Here is a 23,008-nt window from a genome sequence, read left to right on the forward strand (position 1 = left end):
TCCTGAAGTATAGTTTCATCAGATATAGAATTCACAGTTGACAGTTCTTTTCTTTTAGCACTTGAAAACCGTTGTGTCACTTCTTTCTGGCCTCTGTTGTTTCAAGATGAGAAATCTGCTGTCATTTGAATTGGTATTCCCATATAGGTAATGTAGTGTTTCTTGGTCTGCTTTCAAGACATTTTCTTTGTTTTCAGTTTTCAGAAGTTTAATTATGATGTGTCTTAGCATGGATTTCTTTAGATTTATCCTATTTGGGGATTCACTCAGCTTCTTGATCTGTAGGTTTACATGTCTTGCCAAGTTTGGGGAATTTTCAGTCATTATTTCATTGAATACTCTTTCAGTCCTACTCTCTTCCTCCTCCCCCTTTAGGACTCCAATCCTATAAATGTTGGATCTTTTGTTATGGTCTCACAGGTTCCTGAGGCTTGGTTGTTTTCAGTTTATCTTCTCTCCGTTGTTCAGATTGGGTAAATTCTATTGATCTGTCTTCAGCTTCGCTGGTTCTATCCTCCGTCATCTCTACTACTGAGCTTATCCAGTTAGTTGTATTATTTCTGTTATTTTTTGGTTCTATAATTTTCTTTTGGTTCTTTTTTATAACTTCTATTTCTTTGTTGAAATTTCTATTTCTTTCACTTGTTTAAAGAGAAATTATAATTGCTTGTTGAATCTTTTTTATGATGGTTACTTTAAAATACTTATCAGATAATCCATCATCTGGTTATCTCAATGTGGGAGTCAGAGGATTATCTTTCCTCGTGCAAATTGTGATTTTCTTGGTTCTTTGTACAATGAGTGATTTTAATCTGGACAATTTGGCCGTTACATTAGGAGACTCTGGGCCCTTTTTGAATTTTTTATTTTAACAGGCAGTCACTCTGTTTGGGTCCTAGCCTACTTTTGTGGGCTGTGGTTCCAATCACAATCTAATTTTCAGGGCCTCTATGGGGCTATTTTGGTCTGTTTGGTTTGTCTCTTGCCTCTGGAGCCCCCACTGGTGTTTGTTGGTACCAGCTGAGAAAGTGAAAGGAGCTTTCCCAGGCTGGGTTGCCCGGTGCCTTTAGGTGGGGGAAGGGAATCTCCAGGCTGTGAGGACAAAAAGCACCTCCTGGGCTGGATGTTTGTTGCAGCAGAATCCCTCTTGTTAATGTCCACTGTCAAGTGAGGTCTCTGGGTGGGAGAGGGGAGTCTCAGGCTGGTGGGAAAGTCCTCTGACCAGCTATTGTTAGGGGAACATCCGGTTGGGCCCCTTTGCTGTTTCTGTTGGGCTTGCCTAGAGTTTTTAGCAGGACTCCTACTCAATTTGGAGGAAGAATAGGCTACCTGGCTGCCTTCCATTGCTAGAGTGGGTGTTGGGAAAGGCCAGGCCTGGGTTACCTTCTCTTGGGTGCCCTGCTACTGTGTTGTTTCTTTGGTCCTGTGGTCCCTAACCAATTCATTCCCTCTTTTGGTCTTTCAGGGTTCTGTTTTAGTTGTCTCTTGTGTTATTTCCAAGCTTTAGTCATGCTTAGCAGGGAGGAACATGGAAAGAGAAGCCTACACCATCTTGCCCATACTAGAAGGTCTCTATATATGTTTATATAGGCATAATATCTCTCTAGAAGGGTATACAAGGAATTGCTTTCCCTGAGGAAGAACCTGGGGGATATGAGGTAGGAGGGAGACTTTTTTTGTATACCTGTTTGTATCTTCTCATTTTAATGAGCTGAATATATTATCTATTCAAAATTAAAAATAAAATATAAAAGAAGAAAGATGTCTTCTAAATCAGCCTTGTTTTCAAGAGCACAACCAAGGATTACAACATAGGTCAAGTGGCGTATGGATTCAACAGTTGGTAATTTTATTAAATTTCACCGACTTTTAATTTCACTATATTGTGACTGCTTTGATCCAGATCCCTGAATATAAGAATAATATTCTCAGTGGATTTTCAGCCTGCTCATACATTTTGAACAACTTGCAGAATACAAATGTGTAATTTAGATAGAAGTAGATGCTTTTGGCAGCATACTAGTACCCTAATCAGCTGAAAAAATAATATTTGTATGATATTAAAACAAAATTAATAGCAATACACTGATTACATGAAAAGACTTCATGTTGTAATTATTAAACTTGCAAACAACTCACATAATTAGTGCTTTAATTAGGATATGACCTGAAATTTTAGCTTACAAAATTAATAAAGGCAATTAAAAGTCATATTTGTAAAGTAAAGTGGCTTTTAAAACTTACAAGTTATTTAGATATCATTTTTTCCCCTTATTTTGGGAAGCATCTTTGTAGGTATTAAGCTTACAATGCAATTACTTTTGATTCCCACCACCCACCCCCAGCACAGTGTCTCAGCCCAAAGCCTCAAGATTCAAGTTTAGTGACCTTCAGCCAAGAACGTCCACCCACAGCGTGCTGGGCAGCTCCCAGGCACACTCTTGGATAGCTCTAGGGCCAAGAAAACAGCAAAGACTTGCTTTCTCCCCAGTACCTTAAGTGAAATATAAACTAGAAGATTGGTATTGACTTTGATCAAACTCTACCATTTTCACAGAACTATTTGGATCCAAATGACAATTTCACCACTGTCCTTTATTCTTCCACACATGCTTCTTGAAGGCATTTTAGGTCCCACAGTTTATTACATGATGAGGGTTCTAGTCTGAAGCCAAAAAATTTTGTATGGGTAGGTAAAAATGGAGAATTCAGTAAATTTTGATGGGTTAGTGATTTGAGAAAAAATAAATCTGGAATCCTCCTTTCACTCCTCATATCAAAGTAACTCCAAATAGATCGAAGATTTACTATAAAAGCAAAATCATAAATGTACCAAAAGAAGACATGGGTTAATATTTTTATAATATTGTTATCAGGAGAGGCTTTTAAACCATGACAGATAAAACAAAAGCCATAAAGGAAATGACTATCAAATTTGCCTACTTAAACATTCTAAACTTACATAAAAAAACCCCACAAAAAGCCATAAGTTTTAAAAATCGAATTCAAGGCCAAATCAAGAAGTGACTGATTAAAATCTGAACCTTTCATCTATATTTTGATTCATTTTCCTCTTTACTCCTCAAAAAATAAGGAAATAAGTAGAAATATGCCTCATGATTTACACACAAAGTTATTAAGTATAGGGAAAAATTAAAAGAACTTACATGTTAAAAAATGGCTCATAAAGTAATTAAATTACAGAATAGCCATAGGCTAGAGGCATTAAAAATCCGAATATTTAACACCGAGATATTTTCATGATAGGACCTTGTTAAAAAGAAAGGTAGAGAATATAGATGTATCCAATTTTATTTTAAAATGTTTAATCTAGACAAAAAAAATAGAAGAAAAAATATCAGTGGTAATTATCACTAGAGGTAGAATTACGGATAAATGTTCTTGTCCTCATTTTTAGTAATTTCCAAATTTTCTACAATAAATAAATTATTTTTATACTTGATCCTTTTAAAAAAAGATTCCTTGGAGCTTTAAAGAAAAGGGTATTTAAATTTTTCCTGAAAATAGCTATCTTGGAACTAGATCAGATATGAAAGCTCAAAACTAAAGACTTAAAAAGTATAACATACAATACAGCAATTGTGACAAGCCCCCGTTTATTTTTTTTAAAAATCTCTCTACGAGATTTGGTGATGCTATATCATATGGGTTAAATCACAACTCCTGGTTATTCACAGTGATCTCTCTCTTTCTCTCTCTCTCTGACACTGCAGGCTTAGACCACAGGCTGCCCTTTTCCTAAGGCCCAGCATCATCAGAGAGTTCTTTCATAAAATCAATATCATGCCTGTCTATTCCTAACTGCTGATATTGTAGAACAGGGACCACAAGTTCCAAAACTCCGATTATCTGATCTTAGCAGGAAGCTTATGTCTTTAATTGGAGGCCAATCACAAAATAACTATCACTAGTAGTACAGAAAATGTCATCACTGAGCTTCCTCTGTACCTGTAGGTTTTCCTAATTTCTTCATTTGACGCTCCCTTCTGCAGACCAAGAATTTCATATAGAGCTTCTCCACATGTCGACATAGTCCGCTGTCTTTGGTTAGGTATGTTACACGCCATTTTCTCAAGCTGCAAAACCAAAGGGGGGGAAATAGCCATGAAGGTTATGCATACAATGTCTCAGATGGTGAAACCTGTAAAATCTAAAATTTGAGTATTGTTGGCTGGCCTGAAATGAGAGATTGAAACTAACCCACAGAAGAGGAGCAGCAGCAGGAGAGGGAGAGAGAACCCCAGTGGGGTTCAGCCTCCTGGTTCCAGTTGTTTCTGGGTGTGCTTGCAACTCTTCCCCTCTCACAGTTTGTCAATCAACCCTTCCTTGGATTGAGCCAATAAAATTCCTCCCCATACACAAATTTACACACATTCTTTTCTTTTGAGCATGTTTTAGCTAGATTTTGATCACTGTCAACAAGATTCCTTAGCATCATGTACTCTCTCAATTAAACATCAGTAGTGGTTCACTGAGCACCTCCAAACCAGGCTAATCCATCGTGGATTTCTCTTAAATCACTGTACCTACTCTTCCTTAAACTGAATGTGGCTTCCAGGTACTTGGGAATGAATATTTCAGGGAAATAACAATGATATTCTGAGATATTCAAACCAAACAGATTCAGACATATTATGTAGATATTACTAGTACGGATAAAGGGAGCAGTGATAAATCTGGGTCAAGACACTTTGGTTAAGAAAGTTTGTGGAGAGCTGTTCAAGAGAACTAAGAAGAAATAAAAGTATGGCAAATCATTATCTCTGCTTTACCTATTTTTCTGTATATTTAGCATTCAAAAGAAACAGTTTCAATTTGAGAGGGAAAAATGTATTCACTCTTCATTATCTCGTGAAATAAGAGAGATATCATGGCTCTCCCATAAATCAACAGATAGTCCTGAAGTCAATTTTAACAAGGCGCAGACATGCACAATTTCCACAGTTGTGAGCATCATGCTCCATGACCAGCTTTGGTTCCTTCCTACTTGGGTCTTGCTGTCACTAATCTAGGAAAAAGATGTATAGTTTACTGAAGATAATCTGCTAAAAAGATGATGATAACACCCACAGCAGACAATTGAGTTATTTATTCAAAGCCTGCAATGCAGGCCAAGTCTTTAGGGAAGTTGGAGACTAATATGGGATACAAAACTGTAAGCCAATAATGAAACTAGTGTTCAGAGCTTAAACAAGTACTGGGTATAGAGGCAGAAAAGAAAAAGAAGGAATCTTCTGGAGGACAAGGACTCTGCTTTGTGCCACCAGAGGCCTAGCATTGTACCTGGCTCATATTAGGTACACAATAAATGTTTGATGGGTAACTAAACAAAAAACAAGTGGTTAATTTGGATGGGAATGTTGGGGAGAACTTCACAGAGAGGATGAAGTCTGAGCTGATAACAATACTACCACCCGTTTTTCTGTAGAGCTTGGTACATATTCCTATTACAACCCTCATATCTAAGCCTAATCTTGGATCTGCGTGGACTTGGTGGCCAGTGACTCTCTTGGTCATCTATTTGCATATATCAACATGAAAGAGGACTTCTGAATTTGGGGGCTGAAAGAGGGGGGCATTTCACAATGGCATTTTGACTTTTTGATTGGGACTTTTTTTTCCCAAGGCTGCCTCCTTCTAAGTTATCCCAGGTGTGGAACAAGAGAGACGGGGTCAGTTGGAGAGAATAGTTCTTCCAGAGAATAATCCTGGAAACAGCCTAGGATTCATCATTCCCTGTCCCATGACCATCCTTCTACACACTCCTCTTCCCAGTGAAAAAAAGGAAGGCAGGTTCCATCTCTCAAACAGTTTCATACATAGAAACTCACATCCAAGTAGACATGGTAACTGGCTATTCCTTTGGTTTATGTATTTTTTCAAATCATCTCTTCATTTAGAAATCTAACCACACTGTAATCTATTCCAGCTAAGTGAAATCTGGTAGCTGACTTGCTTTATTGTGTGGATTAACAATATTCAGAATGGGTTGTTATAGAGAGTTTGGAAATTATTACCTAGTTCACCGTCTTTGCCCTATTCCCAAAAGATTTTCTTTCAGACAGATAACATCTCTTAATCAAGGTACTAAAAAAAAAAAAAAAAAGCCCATTTACAATTTACATCAGTATTGGAACACAAGAGAAAGATAGTTCATCAATAGTTGGTCAATGTGGTTAGTAGTTGACTGACTCTACAAACTGAAACATAAAGGAAGCAAAGGACTGCATGCTTGCTCTCTGTGCATGAAGTAGCAATAACCTGCTACTTTTTCTGTCTCCTTGCTAAGCTAGAAACCAGACTCTTCATATATTATTGATGTAGATGACATTTAGTTTCAAATTCAATAGAGTAATACATTGAAACCTTTAGTTGTTTTAATGTGTAAAAATAAAATTATGCCCTGAGAACATACTAATTACAGAGTAATAGTCAAAACATCCCCTAAAAACTCGCCTTAAATAATCTTAAATAATGGAGCTATACCCTAATTTAATTCTTTTTATAAAATATAATTTTTATGAGTTCTTTTCCAGTAGACTTTTGAATTCTAATATTCCTGTGCAAAATTCAAGTCTTTATTATTTATTCATAGTCCCTCATCTATAAGCCATTAAATGGAGAAAAAAATGTCATGCAAAGTTAAGTAATTTTATTTTGATCATCTACTACATGATACTTAATCTTTTGAACTTAAATTACTTTCTAGCTGCATTACAACCCATTAATATCATAATTTCTTAAAGCATTGACCATTTACAGTCACTACCAAACCACATAGGCTCACCTGTCTCTTGAAAATAGATGTAATTGACAGAAGGTTCAGCACTCCAATGATGGGCATCTGATTCAAAATAAACATGTATTTTAAAGGTTCTAATACCAGGAGTCGTACAAATGCTCTTCTAAATTTTTCACGTTGACGTGAAATGTTCCTTTCAAAGCAAAAGAAGCTTCACCTTTATCTATTTACATGAATTCTGAAAAATGGAATAAATCAAACTATGCCTTTCTTGGCAGGGTCCCTTCATGGCTGAGAAAATGAATGTGGACAGGCGAGATTATATCATTAAACACAGCAAAAACACTTTAGATGGCTGTGGTTGGGGAAACCAGTAACATGCTTTACTATTTTGTTATTACTTCTGTAATTCCTTAGTAGAAATCTATTTATTGGAGCAAAATCTCTTTATTCAAATAGCATTGTATCTTAAAGCTAAACATACATCCAAAATGCTAAGCCTATGTTTTAAAGTAATAATTGTCCCTAGCACGATTACTTATTTGCTATTGAAAAACAATTGTCTCTCAATTGCCCTAGTACTTTTATAAAGAGCAACCCGAAGATGGGGGCAACTCTCAAATGTTACAAAGAACCCACACTACCTGTTCTGTACCTCCGATTCTGTGTTCTCAGACAGGAACAACTTGCTGTTTTCAACTGGTCTGGAAATAGGTGTGCAAAGCAATAAAAGAAGGCAACAACAAAATGAGCTGTTTCATACCTGTTCCACTGTTTCAAAGTGAACGGCTACTCCTTTCCATTGTTCACATGCAGGGTTAAGCGGGTCAGTGGATTCAAGTTACTTTTCATTTGTTACTCTATCAGCCAATTGGTTATCCCTCTGGAAAACATAACAAAGAAAGAATAAAACATGCATGACCATAAAGGTTGCCATTACAAAGCATCCAGTGATACCCAAATACACGCTACATCTAATTTGATCGTTAGTCAACTAGTGCTTGGCTCAACCAAACACTACTATGGAACTGCCTCCACATTTCCACCAGAACTTTCAATTAAGAAAATATACTAATCTCTGACACGCAAACTGGGTTATTTTATTTTTTTTAATTGAGATATAATTGACATATAACATTATATTAGTTTCAGGTGTACAATACAATGATTTGATATTTGTATATACTGCTAAATGATCACCACAATAAATCTAGTTAACATCCATCGCTGTATATAGTTTCAAAATTCTTTTCCTGTGATGAGAACTTTTAAGATCTACTTTCTTAGCAACATTCAAATATGCAATACAGTATTATTAACTATATTCACCATGCTGTACATTACATCTCCAGGACTTATTTATTTTAAAACTGAAAGTTTGTACCTTTTTACCACCTTCATCCAGCCCCTACTCCCTGCTCTGGCAACCACCAATCTGTTCTCTGTATCTATGAGTTCAGGTTTTTTTTAAATTCTGCATATAAGTGAGATTATATGGTATTTGTCTTTGTCTGATTTATTTCACATAGCATAATGCCTTCAAGGTCCATCCCATGTTGTCATAAATGGCAAGATTTCCTTCTTTTTTACGGCTGAATGATGTTCCGTTGTATATATATACCCCATTTGTTTTATCCTTTCATCCACTGGTGGACAATTAGGTTGTTTCCATATCTTAGCTATTGTAAAGAATGCTGCAATGAACATGGTGATGCAGATATCTTTTTGAGTTAATGTTTTCATTTTCTTTGGATAAATATCGGAAGTGGAATTGCTGAATCATATGGTATTTCTATTTTTATTTTTTTAAGGAACCTCCACACTGTTTCCCATAGTGGCTGCACCAATTTACATTCCCACCATCAGTAGACAAAGGGTTCCCTTTTTTCCACATCCTCACCAACACTTGTTTCTTGTCTTTTTGATAATAGCCATTCTCACAGGTATGAGGTCATATCTCATTGTGGTTTTGATTTGCATTTCCCTAATGATCAGCGATGTTGAGCACCTTTTCATGTACCTGTTGGCCATTATATATCTTCTTCGGAAAAATGTCTATTCAGATCTGCCCATTTTTTAAGCATATTGTTTGGAGAATTTTTGCTATTGAGTTGTATAAGTTCTTTTTATATTTTGGATATTAACCCTTTATCAGATATATGATTTGCAAATATTTTCTCCCATTTGGTAGGTTGCCTTTTCATTTTGTTGATGGTTTTCTTTGCTGTGCAGAAGCTTTTTAGTTTGATGTAGTCTCACTTTATTTTTGCTTTAGTTGCCTTTGCTTTTGGTGTTAAATCCAAAATATCATAGCCAAGATGGATGTCAAGGAGCTTACTGCCTATATTTTCTTCTAGGAGTTTTACAGTTTCAGGTCTTATGTTCAAATCTTTAATCCATTTTGAGTTGATTTTCACTTACGGTGTAAGATGGAGGTCCAAGTTCATTCTTTTGCATGTGGCTGTCCAGTTTTCCCAATGCCATTTATTGAAGAGACTGTCTTTTCCCTATTGTATATTTTTGGCTTCTTTCTCGTAAATTAATTAACATAGATGTGTGGGTTTATTTCTGGGCTTTCTACTCTATTCCACTGATCTGTGTGTCTGCTTTTAGGCCAATACCACACTGTTTTGATTACTATAGCTTTGTAATATAGTTTAAAATCAGGGAGTGTGATGCCTCCAGCTTTGTTCTTCTTTCTCAAGCTTGCTTTGGCTATTCAGTGTCAAAGTGGGTTCTTTTAAATTTTATTTTCTTCTTGTTCTAAGGCTAGTACTAATCAATTGCTTTAAAATTGCTGGAAAGACTATGTAACATTAATAAGGGGGAAACTGTAATTGCTTATTATGTTAATCCAACTATTTTCATATCTGTACATTTTACCTTAATTTTAGTCAAGAGGCACTGAGTCACAGTGGTGACTGAGGTGGTTTTAAGAATTAAGAGATCTCTTGTTGAAACAATGCCCAAACTCTCATATAAAATAAAAGGTCACATGAGAGAATAGTTCTTATGATTTCGAGTAAGATCCTACAGACTGAAGAAGCCTTAAATGAGACAGGTGTTACTCCTGAATTTGGCACAGTGGGGTCTGGCTCCTGAGGCTGAAGGCGGAGTTGAAGTGTGCTGCTTAGCATGACAGGTAGCAAAGCTTACGGCTGTTTTGTGTGAACTTTTCAGAGCACTCTCGCCTCTAGATGGCATTGGTTTTTTTAGATACAAAGGAATAAAAGGCTGTTTCTCATAGATCCTGACTTCTTGCCAGAGCTTAGCAAGCAGCCCATCATCATGCAGAGAAATAGGGGGTGGGGAGGAAACTAAAGACATTTAGAGCTAAGTACTAAGTTCCAGCATCACTTCAGCTTAAGGACAATGTCCATTGGTGAAATGAAAATAGTTGCTATATTAATATCCCAAGATTACGAGTGACTTTTAAAAAGAATTATAGTTTGTTTCAAATCAGTTTAATAAATATTTTTAGTAAAAATCCATTATTTTTGTACAATTAACATCTTTCTTAAATATTTTTTGATTTTTTTAAAATATTGACTAAACCATGAGTTTTAAAATTTTTTAAGTATGGCAGAATTCTTGGGTGAAGTAGAACTGTAGCTGCATTTCAAAGAGAAAACACAGTTTCCTATTCATCTAGTCGTTCAACAATTAGTCCCCTACTGGATCCAGGCACCGGGTAAATATTAGGATATACTGGTAAACAAAACCAAACACAGACTATGGGTTTGTGGGTCACAGAGTTACAACCTCCCAAGAAAGAGAGAGAGTAGCTAAATGATCACTCAAATAAGTATAAATGTGAGGCTTTGGAGAGATGTTACAAGACCATGTAAATCAGTGGGACAGAGGGAGATCAGAGAAAGTTTCCCCGAACTAAAATAACTGAGCAGAGATCTGAAAAGACCTAGATGAAGGGGTTGCTCGTAGAAGCAAAATATATTCTAGGCAGGTGGAAGAACGTGTTCAATGGCTCTGGGCGCTTAAATTGGAGAAATAAAAAAGACACGCTGACATGTGCTCTTATACATAGGATGTCAGCACATGCCTGTACCTATATGGCTTCTGATATATCATCTAAAGATATAGCCAGAGATTAATGGGATCATATTCCACTTAACCAGGTGAGGCTTTCTAGAAGTTGTGAGTTTCAACTGATGTTTCTAAAAGGAAATAACTCATGGCAAGCACATAAATAATACCCTGATGAAAAATTCACTGAATGTATTGTAAAAGCATTGCCGATTGAATCATTCAAGTTTGAAGAGGAGAGCTTAGAAGATTGAACCGCAGTGGCCTGTGAGGTAGAAAATTGGAGACAGAACCGTGTGTGTGTGTCGGGGGGGGTGTTTACATGCTAATTTTCCTTGTTTATTCTATTTATGGGGTCTTCGCCATTCCTTTAGGTGTTCCTAGATCTTTTATATCCTTCTCTCAATTACCGTGTAGGCTTAAGGTTATTATAGGAAATGACTAGTACATCAGCACAGAATCTGCAGTAGGTACCAGATGAATTTGAATATTCAACCAAAATAATCTAACAATCATCAAAATTAGAGTACATGATCTTTCGTTCAAATTTCATTCAAATGAGAGGTGTAAACACCACTCATTTTGAACATGCAGTGTGCAAGGGCACACAGCCCCAACAAATAAATCCTTATCTAAAGAGCCCAACATGATGAACAAAGGTATTATTATTGCTATCGTTGTTACTAATTTTATTACCTCCCTACCCTACATTGTTTATGTTATTATTATTACAATATGTGGAATTCAGGCCACCACTTTGTAAATTTCAAAGGGAAAAAGTCATCTGGGCAAGCTTCATTCTGTTAAGTGAATTTAGAAAAGAAAAAGACAGGTGATTGCTTTGATTGTGTAAAATGAAGAGGCTGTTGGCTACCAGGCCAGTGGTATCTCAGACAGAGCAATCAGAACAATCCTGGCTTATGAAATCAAGTGTTCATACATTTCAGAAGAGCAAATTAGTTAATTCCTATTATGTTTCATAATTTTCTAAAGTTAAAAAATGTCCCTTTTACAGAGAAGTTACAGGGGCCAGCCCAGTGGCGCAATTGGTTAAGTGCGTGCTCTCCGCTGCGGTGGCCCGGGGTTTCCCAGTTCGGATCCCGGGCGTGCACCGATGCACTGCTTGGCAAGCCATGCTGTGGCAGCGTCCCATATAAAGTGGAGGAAGATGGGCACGGATCTTAGCCCAGGGCCAGTCTTCCTCAGCAAAAAAAGAGGAGGATTGGCAGGTGTTAGCTCAGGGCTGATCTTCCTCACAAAAAAATAAATAAATAAATAAAGAGAAGTTACAAAGGGGATGGAATTTTAATATGCCTAAGTCTGTGAATATGTAGAAAGCATAGAATCCTGGAAGGCTAGCGAGGAAGAACTAGATGGAAACTCTCTCTAGAATCACTTGGAGAGATTTTAAGAATTCTGAAGCCTAGGCCCTACCCAGATTATCCCAAAGCAGAATCTCTCAGAGTGAGGCCAGGCTTAGGCACTTTTAGGGCTCTGGGTGGTTCTAAACAACTGCCTGGGCTGAGAGACACTGTTCACCACTTCCCTGTTCACCAGATCTGACGGGCAGAGACTCTTCAGTTAAGTAACATGGAAAACACCTGGGACCAAGCAGCCTTCTGGAAGAATTTTCCATTGCTTGGATTTCCTAAGAAAACATTTACTGAAGATACTGGCATTTGTGTGATTAAACACAAAATAAAATTTGGCTTTGCATAATTTAACTCAGGAAGGAATATCCAAAAACAACACTCCTGTTTCTTAGACTTTGGGCAAGTCCCTTTAAGCCTATGTCTTCTCTGTAAAACAATAATAAAATATGAACCCTTTTTATCTCTCAGACCTTTTATCAAATGTCTACTACAATGCGCCAAGAATTATACTAGAACTTTTTATAAACACAGATCTAACAATTATTTTCTAGGGTTGGGGTTTGGGCAATTTTAAGAGGTTACTCTCTCCCTACCTCCCAAAATCAGAACAGAGTACACTGGAAGCGCTTTAAGAATTTGAATGTGCAGTCCTGGCAGATTTCATCCCAAATCTATAATTCATCAGTAGGTAGAATGAGTATACAACCAATGGAAATTGTTCCCCTATCATCATAGAGTGCAAGGCACCATGTTGGGGGCTGTGAGGGACTCAGAGGTGGTGATGATGGTGATGATGTTGGTAGTAACTAACACGTTACCTAGCTTACATTGAAATCCTAGAAAACTATAGGGTGGGTACTTTCATATCCTTATTTTACAGAGGAATATAAGATTGGAGAGGTGAAATGAGTTGCTCAAGGTCACCAGCCTGTAAGCAGTGGACCCAGGCTTTGAAACCAGGCTGACTGATTCCATTGCCCAACCTCTAACTTACTACAAAGCTTTGCTTCAGGACTTTACAGTCTAATTCCAGGGCACTACTGCCTTATATTCCCTTACTTACCTATCTGTGACTGAGCCGGATGGTATATGTATTAAAGCTCAAGAAAAAAATTGGAGAAATGGCTTTAAACAAAGAACTACCAATAAGCACATTCATTAATGAGATCCAACTTGTAATTCAGTATCAAGGACAATATCTATTTGATTAAATAAAGCTCTGAATCTGAGACCTACGTCACCGAAAAATTATTGACTGAGTCTTATCCCCTGCTAGGAAATGTAATATGTATTTCACAGGTGTGAAATTTAAACACTTTGTCTCTTCCTTACAGTAAGCAATTGCTGTAATAAACCAAGGAGGCTTCAGGTCCAATAGAACTGTTTATTTGGCAAAACGTCTGTAAACAGAACCTTTATTCTTGATTTTGCCAATAGTTTTCCCTGTTCACATTAGCCCAAGATGTCTCTTATGTTAGTTAGCTAAAAAAAGATGGAAGATAAAAACTTTTGCTCGGGGCAAAAGTCCTTTTCAATAGGGTTTCCAATACAAACAGTGATTGTTCTGCAAATCGTCATGAATATGGCTAAGCAGCCTACAAAACCAACGGAGTACACAGAAACCAAAATAGTTTTCATTCCCATTTGTTTGGCATTAAGTGGTAGTTTAACAGGACTGGCCGAAAGAGATATCTTTAACTCTAATTAAGCCCCCTTTCAAATGAAGCCTCACCCAGCCCAGGTAACAGACATATATTTAAAAGAGAAGGAAATGCTAAAGATTCCCTCTAGAGATTAGCAACTGCACTTATATCACATTTGATAATTTCTTAAGTGTTTTTGAAACTGGGTACCTGAGGGTTACTCTAAATATTCAATATTCAATCTTGTTAATTTGCTGTTTTCTTGTTTAACCTGAGGGGTGACTCAAGGGTCACAAGGATTTATGAGCTTGTTTTGCAGAAGAGCAAGAATGCCTTCAAGGAAGTTATAATCACCAGATAACCAGTCCCCAGCTGCCATTGGTGCCCAGAAGTCTGAGTGCCCAAAGTCTTATCTGGAGTGAAAGAAACAGATTTCCCCTTTGTTTCTCCAAAACTCCTCCTCCCAAGCCCCTTAGCTCTATAAAATCCCCTGCTTTCTTCTTTTGTGAAGGTGGATTTGAGAGAACCTATCCTCGCACCGTATCATTTTGGACAATTCAAAAAGACCTTTCTCCATCTCCAGGCACTGGTGTCTCAGTAATTGCCTTATTGCACATCAGGAACACGAATTTGAGATTAAGAGGTTCAGTATCATTTTCACATGTCATATACATTATTTGATACTCAGTGCCCATTTTGAGAGAGAGAGAGCTGGCTAAGTGTGGTCATGTGACTTCCCCCAAACATGAACATCAATAATGAGTGGCAAAAAGCTGGAACTGGAGTCCAATCTAAGTGCTGTGCTTCAAAATTTTGTTCTTCTATATCCTTATTAAATAAAAAGGCTGAATTGAGCAATAAAATTGTAAATGACAACGAGAATCCTTTCTTATTACTGTACATGACCAGACAGTCCCCACAATGGTGATGGGCCTGGTAAGCAGAGCAGTCCTCTGCCTGCCTTCTGGGCCCACCTCACCAAGCAGGTATCATGGCCTTGCACCAATTCTAGTGTCCACAGTGGATCTTGTCAGTGGTACACTTCTATTTTCTCATCAGGATAATGGCAATGACCTTGTGCACTCTATTATAGATATACACTCTCCTCTCATTTTGTCAAAGTTTTCTCTTTCCAATGAACAGCTGAGGCCCACTAAATTGTAATCAACCCATTAGCACAACTTTTGCTCTGCAAGGCCTTCTTCTATCTTGCATAGTAAGTGGTGCTCTGCTACTGACAACATACCTTTGCTAAGAACAGTCTTGGTCTCTGCCGAGTGCCATTGGAAGTTACCCAGAACTATATGGCTAAAGCTGAGCTGCCTCTCCCAGGGGTGAAGAAATAGACAGCCAGGGGCTGGCCCAGTAGGGTAGCGGTTAAGTTCGGACGCTCCGCTTTGGTGGCCTGGGGTTCGCAGTTTTGGATCTGGGCACAGACTGACACACCACTTATCAAGCCATGCTGTGGCAGTGTCCCATATAAAGTAAAGGAAGATGGGCATGGATGTTAGCCCAGGGCCTATATTCCTCAGCAAAAAGAGGATTGGCAACAAATGTTAGCTCAAGGCTAATATTCTTTGCAAAAAACAAAAACAAAAAACAAATAGACAGTCAGTTATTTCTCCAGCGAAAATGGGTTTATTTGGGATCAGCAAAGAATTTCAATTCGGGGTCTGCAACCATGGCCAGCCATGAGCAAGTCCCCCAGCAGCAAGGGAGGAGAAACTCTTTTATAGAGGAGAAGAGGAAGATGAGTGGGCTATTATAAACAAAGAGTCCATTGGAAGAATTGAGAGTTCAATGTGTAGTGGCTTTTCATTGGCTGAGTTGTGACAGTCTCTCATTGGCTGAGCATCTTCCCAGTCAAGAAGAGGAAGTCTTTCTTGTTCCTGTTGGGCTCTGCTATAGACATAGGGTGTGAGAATTTTGATTCCAATTTAATGAGTTTTCTGTTTATTAATTTGACAAGGTGGACAGACCCCTTTCTGAATTGGTTGTGTAATCAGGTACAGATTCTTCCACAACTGTACACATACAACTGTGGGGTCCAGACATGCAAGATTAGATGGGCTCTGGTGCTGTGGTGTCTCCTGCTGCCCACACCTAGGCAGGTACCTGTCCAACAAGGGCTCTCCTCACAGGCCTTGGAGCTCTAAAGCTGAGCCCTCTCCTGGATGTCAGCCCAGTTGCCCCTTCCCAGGGCCTTCACCATCACTCTCTAGCCTCCCATAGGCATACCCAACTGCTCTACTCCTGCTTCTTCCAGACTCTTCCATGAGCTGTACAGAGTTTTCAGAATTTCTCCAGAAACCATGAACATTCTGCCAGACAGTCCTCACTCCCAGAGGGCGTTAACAGGAGCTGGCCAAGACCATAGACACACAGACTGGTCAGCTGGCCACTGTCACCAGAGCCTCACTACTGTTGGGGTAATAACTGTTGGGACCTCTGCAGTCCCTCTACCCTCCTCACAGGGGTCTCCTCTCTGTCCTCTCCGCTCTCTGAGGGCCAGGCCTCACCTCCAGATACGAAGTGGAACAGTCTCATGGAACCAGCTTAAGAGGACTGGTCCTGGAAGCAACAAACTGGGTCCCTACACAAGGTAGCTCTTACCTGAGACACAGTCCAAATCCTCTCACAGAGCTGACCAGAACTGGACAGTCTCAGGACAGGGGGGAGGGTGAGTGACAAGTGCTTCCCCACAGAGGAAGCTGTGACTCTGCCCAGCACCCTTCTGTGGGTCTCCCTGCTGCAGGTCCCAGGGCTTGGACATCCAACAAGTGGTCTAAAAAACCTTCTCTGTAACTTTCTTAGAGGCTTGAGCAATATAGTCAAATGAACAAATACTCAACTCAGCATTTGTTCAGAAAAAAAATTTTTTTTAATTTATTGGTTCCCAGGATTTGAGTCTTAAAGGAAGGTGCACCTGCTATTCAATATGACTGTATCGCCCTCTGGTGTTCAAAAAGAAATGAACTGTAAACAGTAGTTTCAACTTCAAAATACTCCTCACACCAAATCACCCTTGATTTTCAGTATCCCTGACGCCTATCCCCCAGCCACCTGAGGAGAATTGCCAAGAAAAACACACGCAGAAACATCAGGGTGGGGTAAGCCACGTCTGGAGGGGACACCGCCCTTTTGTTGCATTCTTCTGAAGCTGAAGTTTTGCAATCATGTTGAGTAGCTAGTTAGTTGGGGATCTACATTATAACCTTACAAAAATCTGTTTTTGAAGCTTCTGTCTGAAGGGAGAAACTTTGAGGCAACTGTTAAACTTCTGAGGTCTCAGACCCAACCACTTGTTGGCTGGGCCAGGACAGAAGACCTGAGAGATCCAGGTAGCCAATTCACAAAAAGTGAACAAATGCCTGCTGGCTGCTGCTGGCGGGGAGGCAAAGGCCAAGAAATGTTCCCTCCTCTCGGGCACATTGCAGAGGTCCCAAAATGACAGGTCTTAGTCAGGTTTTCCTTGGCCAACAGGGTGGGGTAAGTGTTTTATTTAAAGGCGAACACACATTCCAGTCTGAAATGGTTCCCCCAGAGTCACACTCAGCAACTTTGACCCATGAGGCATCTGAGTTCACAACCTCTGGTTACCACCTAGAAGAGGAGGCAACATGTCTACACTTAAAACCATAATCCACAATACAAGGCAGCCAGCAAGAAGGAACAGATGATGGTACAGAAAACCCATGCTGGAGGAGGTAGGTGGAAAGGTTCCCCCTGGGAGCCAGAGCACAGGAAACAGGGACCTTCCCTTCGAGGTTCACATTGGGAACTTCCACTAGACAGCATGATGGGCGTATCAGTTTCCTAACACTGCTGTGACAAGGGAGGACAAACTGGGTGACTGAAAACAACAGAAGTGTATTTTTTCACAGTTCTGGAGGCTAGAAGTCTGAAATCAAGGTGTCAGCAGGGTTGGTTCCTTCTGGTGGCTCTGAGGGACAGTCTGTTTCACGACTTCCTTTTAGCTTCTAGTGTTGCTGGCAACCCTTGGCATCCTTTAGTCTCTGCCTCCATTGCCATGGCAATCTCCCCTGTGTCTGTGTCTTCACATGGTGTTCTCCTCTCTGTGTGCGTCTGTTTCTGTGTCTCCTCTTCTTATAAAGACACCAGTCGTATTGGATTAAGGGCGCCCCCTACTCTAGTACGACCTCATCTTAACTTACATCTTAATTACATCAGCAAAGACCTTACTTCCAAATAAGGTTACATTCACAGGTACCAGGAGTTAGGACAAATCTCTTTTAGTGACACAAGTAAACCCACAACAACAGGACTGTAAAGTTGGGCAGATTTGGAGGTTATATTTAGGCCTATTCAGTAGTGTGCTGGGAAATGTTTAATAACTAGATTTCCAGGGGAGAAAAAGTCCTAGTTTGTAGATTTCCATGGTGTTTAACTTTTCCCTCTCAGGTCTATTTCAAGTTACCAACATGACACCTAGCTTGCAAAATTCCAGAAAATTTAACAATATGTGGCCCTCATCCACTGGTATCAGCTGCCTCCAGCCTGCCATTGGGCCTATCATATTAATAAAAATGTCAATAGCTGAAAGGAGCTATCCATCGTAATTTGTTTTATATATTTGCGTATTGAGGCCAAGATGCCTCTACAACTTATGATTATCTGTATGTAAAATGACCAATTTGTATATAATTCATATCAAATTTTAAATCTGAGCATGCCTCCAGGCCGTTCTGTTTTCTGGGCCTCTCTTACCCTGAAGTAGCATCAGCATTCTCCCAGTCCTTCCAGATGCTTTGCCCACCCCCACCTTTAATGTCCCTACCATCCACAGGTTCCCTGTTGTCACCATGGCCATCCCCAGGTCTGAAAACTTACCCATCTTCTCTCAGGACCCTGGCACTTAACTCTCACTCTTCCTACCCCAAGTCCTGTCACTGACCTGGGCTCTTTAGCTCCCATGTGGTCCTCTTCCTCACAGCCAGCATCCTCTTCCTCACAGCTCCTTGCCCTACTTGGTTACCTGGATGTCCTCCAGCTCTCAAACCTTGAATTCCAGCCTTGCACTCTCTGCCCACTGTTGCCTGTCTTGCCAGCTAACTCCCCTGTGCACATGGCATTCGCATCTCACTGACACTTCCCAGCTCCCCGAATCATCAGCCATGTCCCTTTCTTCAACCCTTTCCCTCTTCAGCTTAGACTCTGGCATCACCATTGTAACTATTCCTTTGTCAGTACACCTCATTCCTTCCACCACGCCAGCCAACATTCAATCGTACACCCAGTGGTGAGGTGAATGTTGCCACAACAGACCCATGGTCTCCAATCCCAGCTGCAACCCTGCCCCACACACTTCTGTGTGTCCAGGGGGACCCTAGTTCTTTTACCATTCTCCACCAGTCTCCTCCAATCTCCTACCTCACTTCCAGCGAAAGACTTTATGTCCTACATCACAGGAAAGAAAATAGAGAGAGTACTCTATTTTTAACAAAGTATTTCCACATAGGTTCATTTGACCTACACAACAACCGGGACAGGTAGGCAGGGCAAATGTTATGATTCCCATTTTACAAATCAAGAAACGGAGTTTCATATCAACATCAGACAGTTATTAATAGAGCCTGGGTAGGAACACAGGTCTCCCAGTCCCAAGAATCCTGGGTCAAGCAGTGAAGTAGATGATTTTGTAAGGGCACCAGCGAGTCCTTGGCAGCCTGGATGAGCACCCATGTCTCTGGGCACCTTCCAAATTCTTTATCCACCTCTAGAGTGTGCTGCCTTCTCAACAATGGCTCTATTGCTCTCAAGGCATCTGAAATTCATTTACCCTTTATGTTAAAAAAATTAAAAAGTAGAATGGTCTTGAAAGCAATAAGCAGTTTTATTTTCCTTTCTTCTGAGAGTGGTTACCACCAATGATTGTTTCCTTGTGTAAAAGTGTTTATCTGATAGAGTGTTCTCACAGCCTTGGCTAAAACAATCCTGTTTGCCCTCAGCTCCTGTCGTCTGGTTCGCAGGCTCTGGAAACAACACCAGCAATGAGAGAGAGGGAGCCAGACCAGGGATCTGATCTAGAAACATCATCCCACGGAGCCCAGATGCATCCTTTTTGGCCTACAAGGTGCCATGGAGAATCCACTGGGTAGATCCACATGGACTTACAGACGAGCTGATTTTCCCTAAACACATGATACAAGCCAAAGTCACTTCCATTGGGAATAGGGGCCGTAGAGAGTCACTTGCTGCAATTTCAGACAGATAGGAATCTCAGCTCTTTCCTGGGCCTTCCAGTGAAGCATGCAGACCAAAGGGAATCTGCTTCTGTTCGTAAAAAAGGACCACCCTATCCAAGTTTCTCTAACAGTACCTTGCTTTGTTGTGCTGCATCTACATCATCGTACATCGTTGGACATGGAGGCAGACGTGTGAAAGGATGTGCCGACTTCCCTAGTCATCTGGTGCAGCCTGCACGGCTGCTCCTCAAATGCCGCCTTTGAGAGATGCTGCTGTTCAGCCTGCATCCACTGAGTCAGACTGGGGAGCTGCCCTGCCCCCACCCCCTCAGAACTGATGTCTATGGGGTGTACCAGAAGCACTGGACTGGAAAACGGAGGAGTTGGCTTCTAACCATGAGCTTGGGTAAGACACATGCCCTTGTGAATCTTGGATTCCTCCTCTCAAAGACAAGAGGTTTGCTGTGGCCGAAGGTGACTCAGCAACACTGTAATGACTGCTTATGTTGTCACGACAAAGGGGACTCCTCGGGAGCAGCCCAGGGAGTGCTGCAGGGAGAGGGGACAGAGGAGTCTCCTTCAAATGAGAGTGATTTAGGGGCTTACAGTAACTTTGCCACTGGACGACGTTTCCTGAAAGTGCCAGTGGAGACGGAAAGTGAGGAGCACCAACATGTCAGGCCATGAGGAGCAAACCAAGCGAAGGGAAAGCCCAGGCCTGTTCCATGGGTGAATCAGCAGACAGCACACACCTGCAGAATTATTGATTCACACACATTTTAGGCTGTTTTTATGGGCATATTTTGGGGAGGGGTGGAACAGGATTGGACTGGTCCACGGGGACATTTAAGGCAATGTAGGGCACTCTTGGTGGCTCTGAGGACAGTTGTTTAAGAGAGATGTCTCACTGTCCCCACCCTTGGCAGCCCATGGTGACCCTGTGATCCTCACCCTCCCACGGCAGAGTAGGGTGGTGGGAAGAACACAGGGTCATTGTGAACATTAAGTGATATTATCCATGCAAAGCACAAGCATGTAGCTTTCAATAAAGAATAGCAACTATTAATGTTCTGTGAATTACCTCAAAGGCAAAGGAAAGCAGACCCCTTCTAGTAGCTCCAAGTTGCACTCAAGTCCAACACATTCAGACGTGAAGACGAAAATGAGCCGTCCTCCCCACTGCTGCCCCTGAGTTTTGACCGACAAACAGCTAATGCCTTCAGACCTGTCCTACCCAAAGGGGCAGCCTCAGGACCTGTGGGGAATGCAGCACCAGTGCTGGGAGGCAGTGACCACGCAGGTTGAGTACCAGATGAAGTCATTTAGAGCTAAGTTAGAATCCTGGCTCTGCCATTTACTTGCTATGCCATCTTAGACAAGTTACTTCAACTATCTGAACCTCAGTTTCCTCATCTCTAAAATGTACAAACATTTGTTGAATGAACATCTATTAAGCAAATGGGAATAAGTCTACTTTCCACATGGGTCTTTGTGGCAATTAAATGAGATAATTATTAAGCCTACTGGTGACATAATAGATGTTATGGTTAATTTTATGTGTCAACTGTGCCATGAGGTGCCTCGATATTTGGTCAAATATTATTCTGGATGTGTCTGTGAGGATGTTTTTGTGATATTAACATTTGAATCAGTAGGCTGAGTAAAGCAGATTGCCCTCTCTAAGTGGGTGGGCCTCATCAAATCAGTTGAGGGCCCGAATCAAACAAAAAGATTGACCTTCTTGTAAGTAAGAGGAAATTTTCTGCCAGACTGCCTTGGGCTGGGACATCATTTTTTTCCTGCCTTCACACTTTAACTGAAACATTGGCGTTTCCTGGGTCTCTAGCCTGCTGGCATTAGGACTGGAACTACACCGTCAGCTCTCCTAGGTCTCCAACATGCTGGCTGAAGATCTTGGGACTTGTCAGCCTCCATAATTGTGTGAGCCAATTCCTTATAATAAATCAGAAATATAGATATTCATATAGATCTATCTATCTATAGATACAGTCATGTACTGCAGAACAATATCTCAGTCAATAATGGACCCATAATGATGGTGTTCCCATAAGATTAGGACAGTATAGCCTAGGTATGTAGTAGGCTGTACCATCTAGGTTTGTGTAAGTACAATCTACGATATTCACACAATGACGAAATGACCTAACTACACATTCGCCAGAACATATCCGCATTGTTAAGCAACGCGTGACTGTATATAAATATGTATCTATCTATCTTTCTAGATACATATACGTGTGTGTATATATATATCCTATTAGTTCTGTTTCTCTGGAGAACCCTAATATAGTAGGTGTTAAAGAAACCAAAAATGTTATTTTCATGATTGCTATTTCTGTTATTTCAAAACTTAGCAAAGAATGTTGTCTATATGTAATGCTGATTGAAATTATGTTGTTTAAGAGACAGGGAGAATTGCCAATAATGGCCTAAATAGCACTTGCTATTCATGTGCTGTTTAGAAGATGTATTTGATCTTCTAAAACAAGCACTTATAACAATGTGTGTGTGTGTGTATCAAGATATATACACCTTATATAATATACACATGTATATTATATGTGTGTATACACATTATATATGTACATATATATTTTATATGTATATACACATGTGTATATTATATAATGTGTATATATTATGATGTTCATTATATATTACATATGGTTATATATATAATTTTGAAAATATTATCACCTTATACTCTGGGAAAGACATTTTAGATTTGTATTGATAAGTATCTTCTGTTCGTATGACTCTCTAAAATTTAAGAATTATATTATTGTCCTAATATATTATTTGTACTAAGGAATCATAACTATGATGAAATCATTGAAATGCAAATTTGACTTTCATCTAAAGAGGGTGAAGAAAGCCCTCAATGGCTGCCTCTTTCTCCGCAGCTTGCAGAGGTGGTGAAGGGCTCTCACATAAAGACAAGCACGGACCCAGAGAAAA

At 40.0% G+C, this 23,008-nt stretch overlaps 1 protein-coding gene across 1 annotated transcript in view; it reads right to left on the reverse strand.

Moving 5' to 3' along the window:
• DNAJC5B (DnaJ heat shock protein family (Hsp40) member C5 beta) overlaps positions 1-4,088 on the reverse strand; it is a 57,356-nt gene extending 53,268 nt beyond the window's left edge. Inside the window, exon 1 of the mRNA XM_014791561.2 lies at positions 3,970-4,088. Coding sequence (XP_014647047.2) covers positions 3,970-4,088 — 119 coding nt within the window. The remainder of the gene's footprint in view (positions 1-3,969) is intronic.
• Between the last annotated feature and the right edge of the window lie 18,920 nt (positions 4,089-23,008).

The sequence above is a fragment of the Ceratotherium simum genome, chromosome 31, assembly GCF_057802395.1.
Source record: "Ceratotherium simum simum isolate JZ-2026a chromosome 31, ASM5780239v1, whole genome shotgun sequence".
NCBI lineage: Eukaryota > Metazoa > Chordata > Mammalia > Perissodactyla > Rhinocerotidae > Ceratotherium > Ceratotherium simum.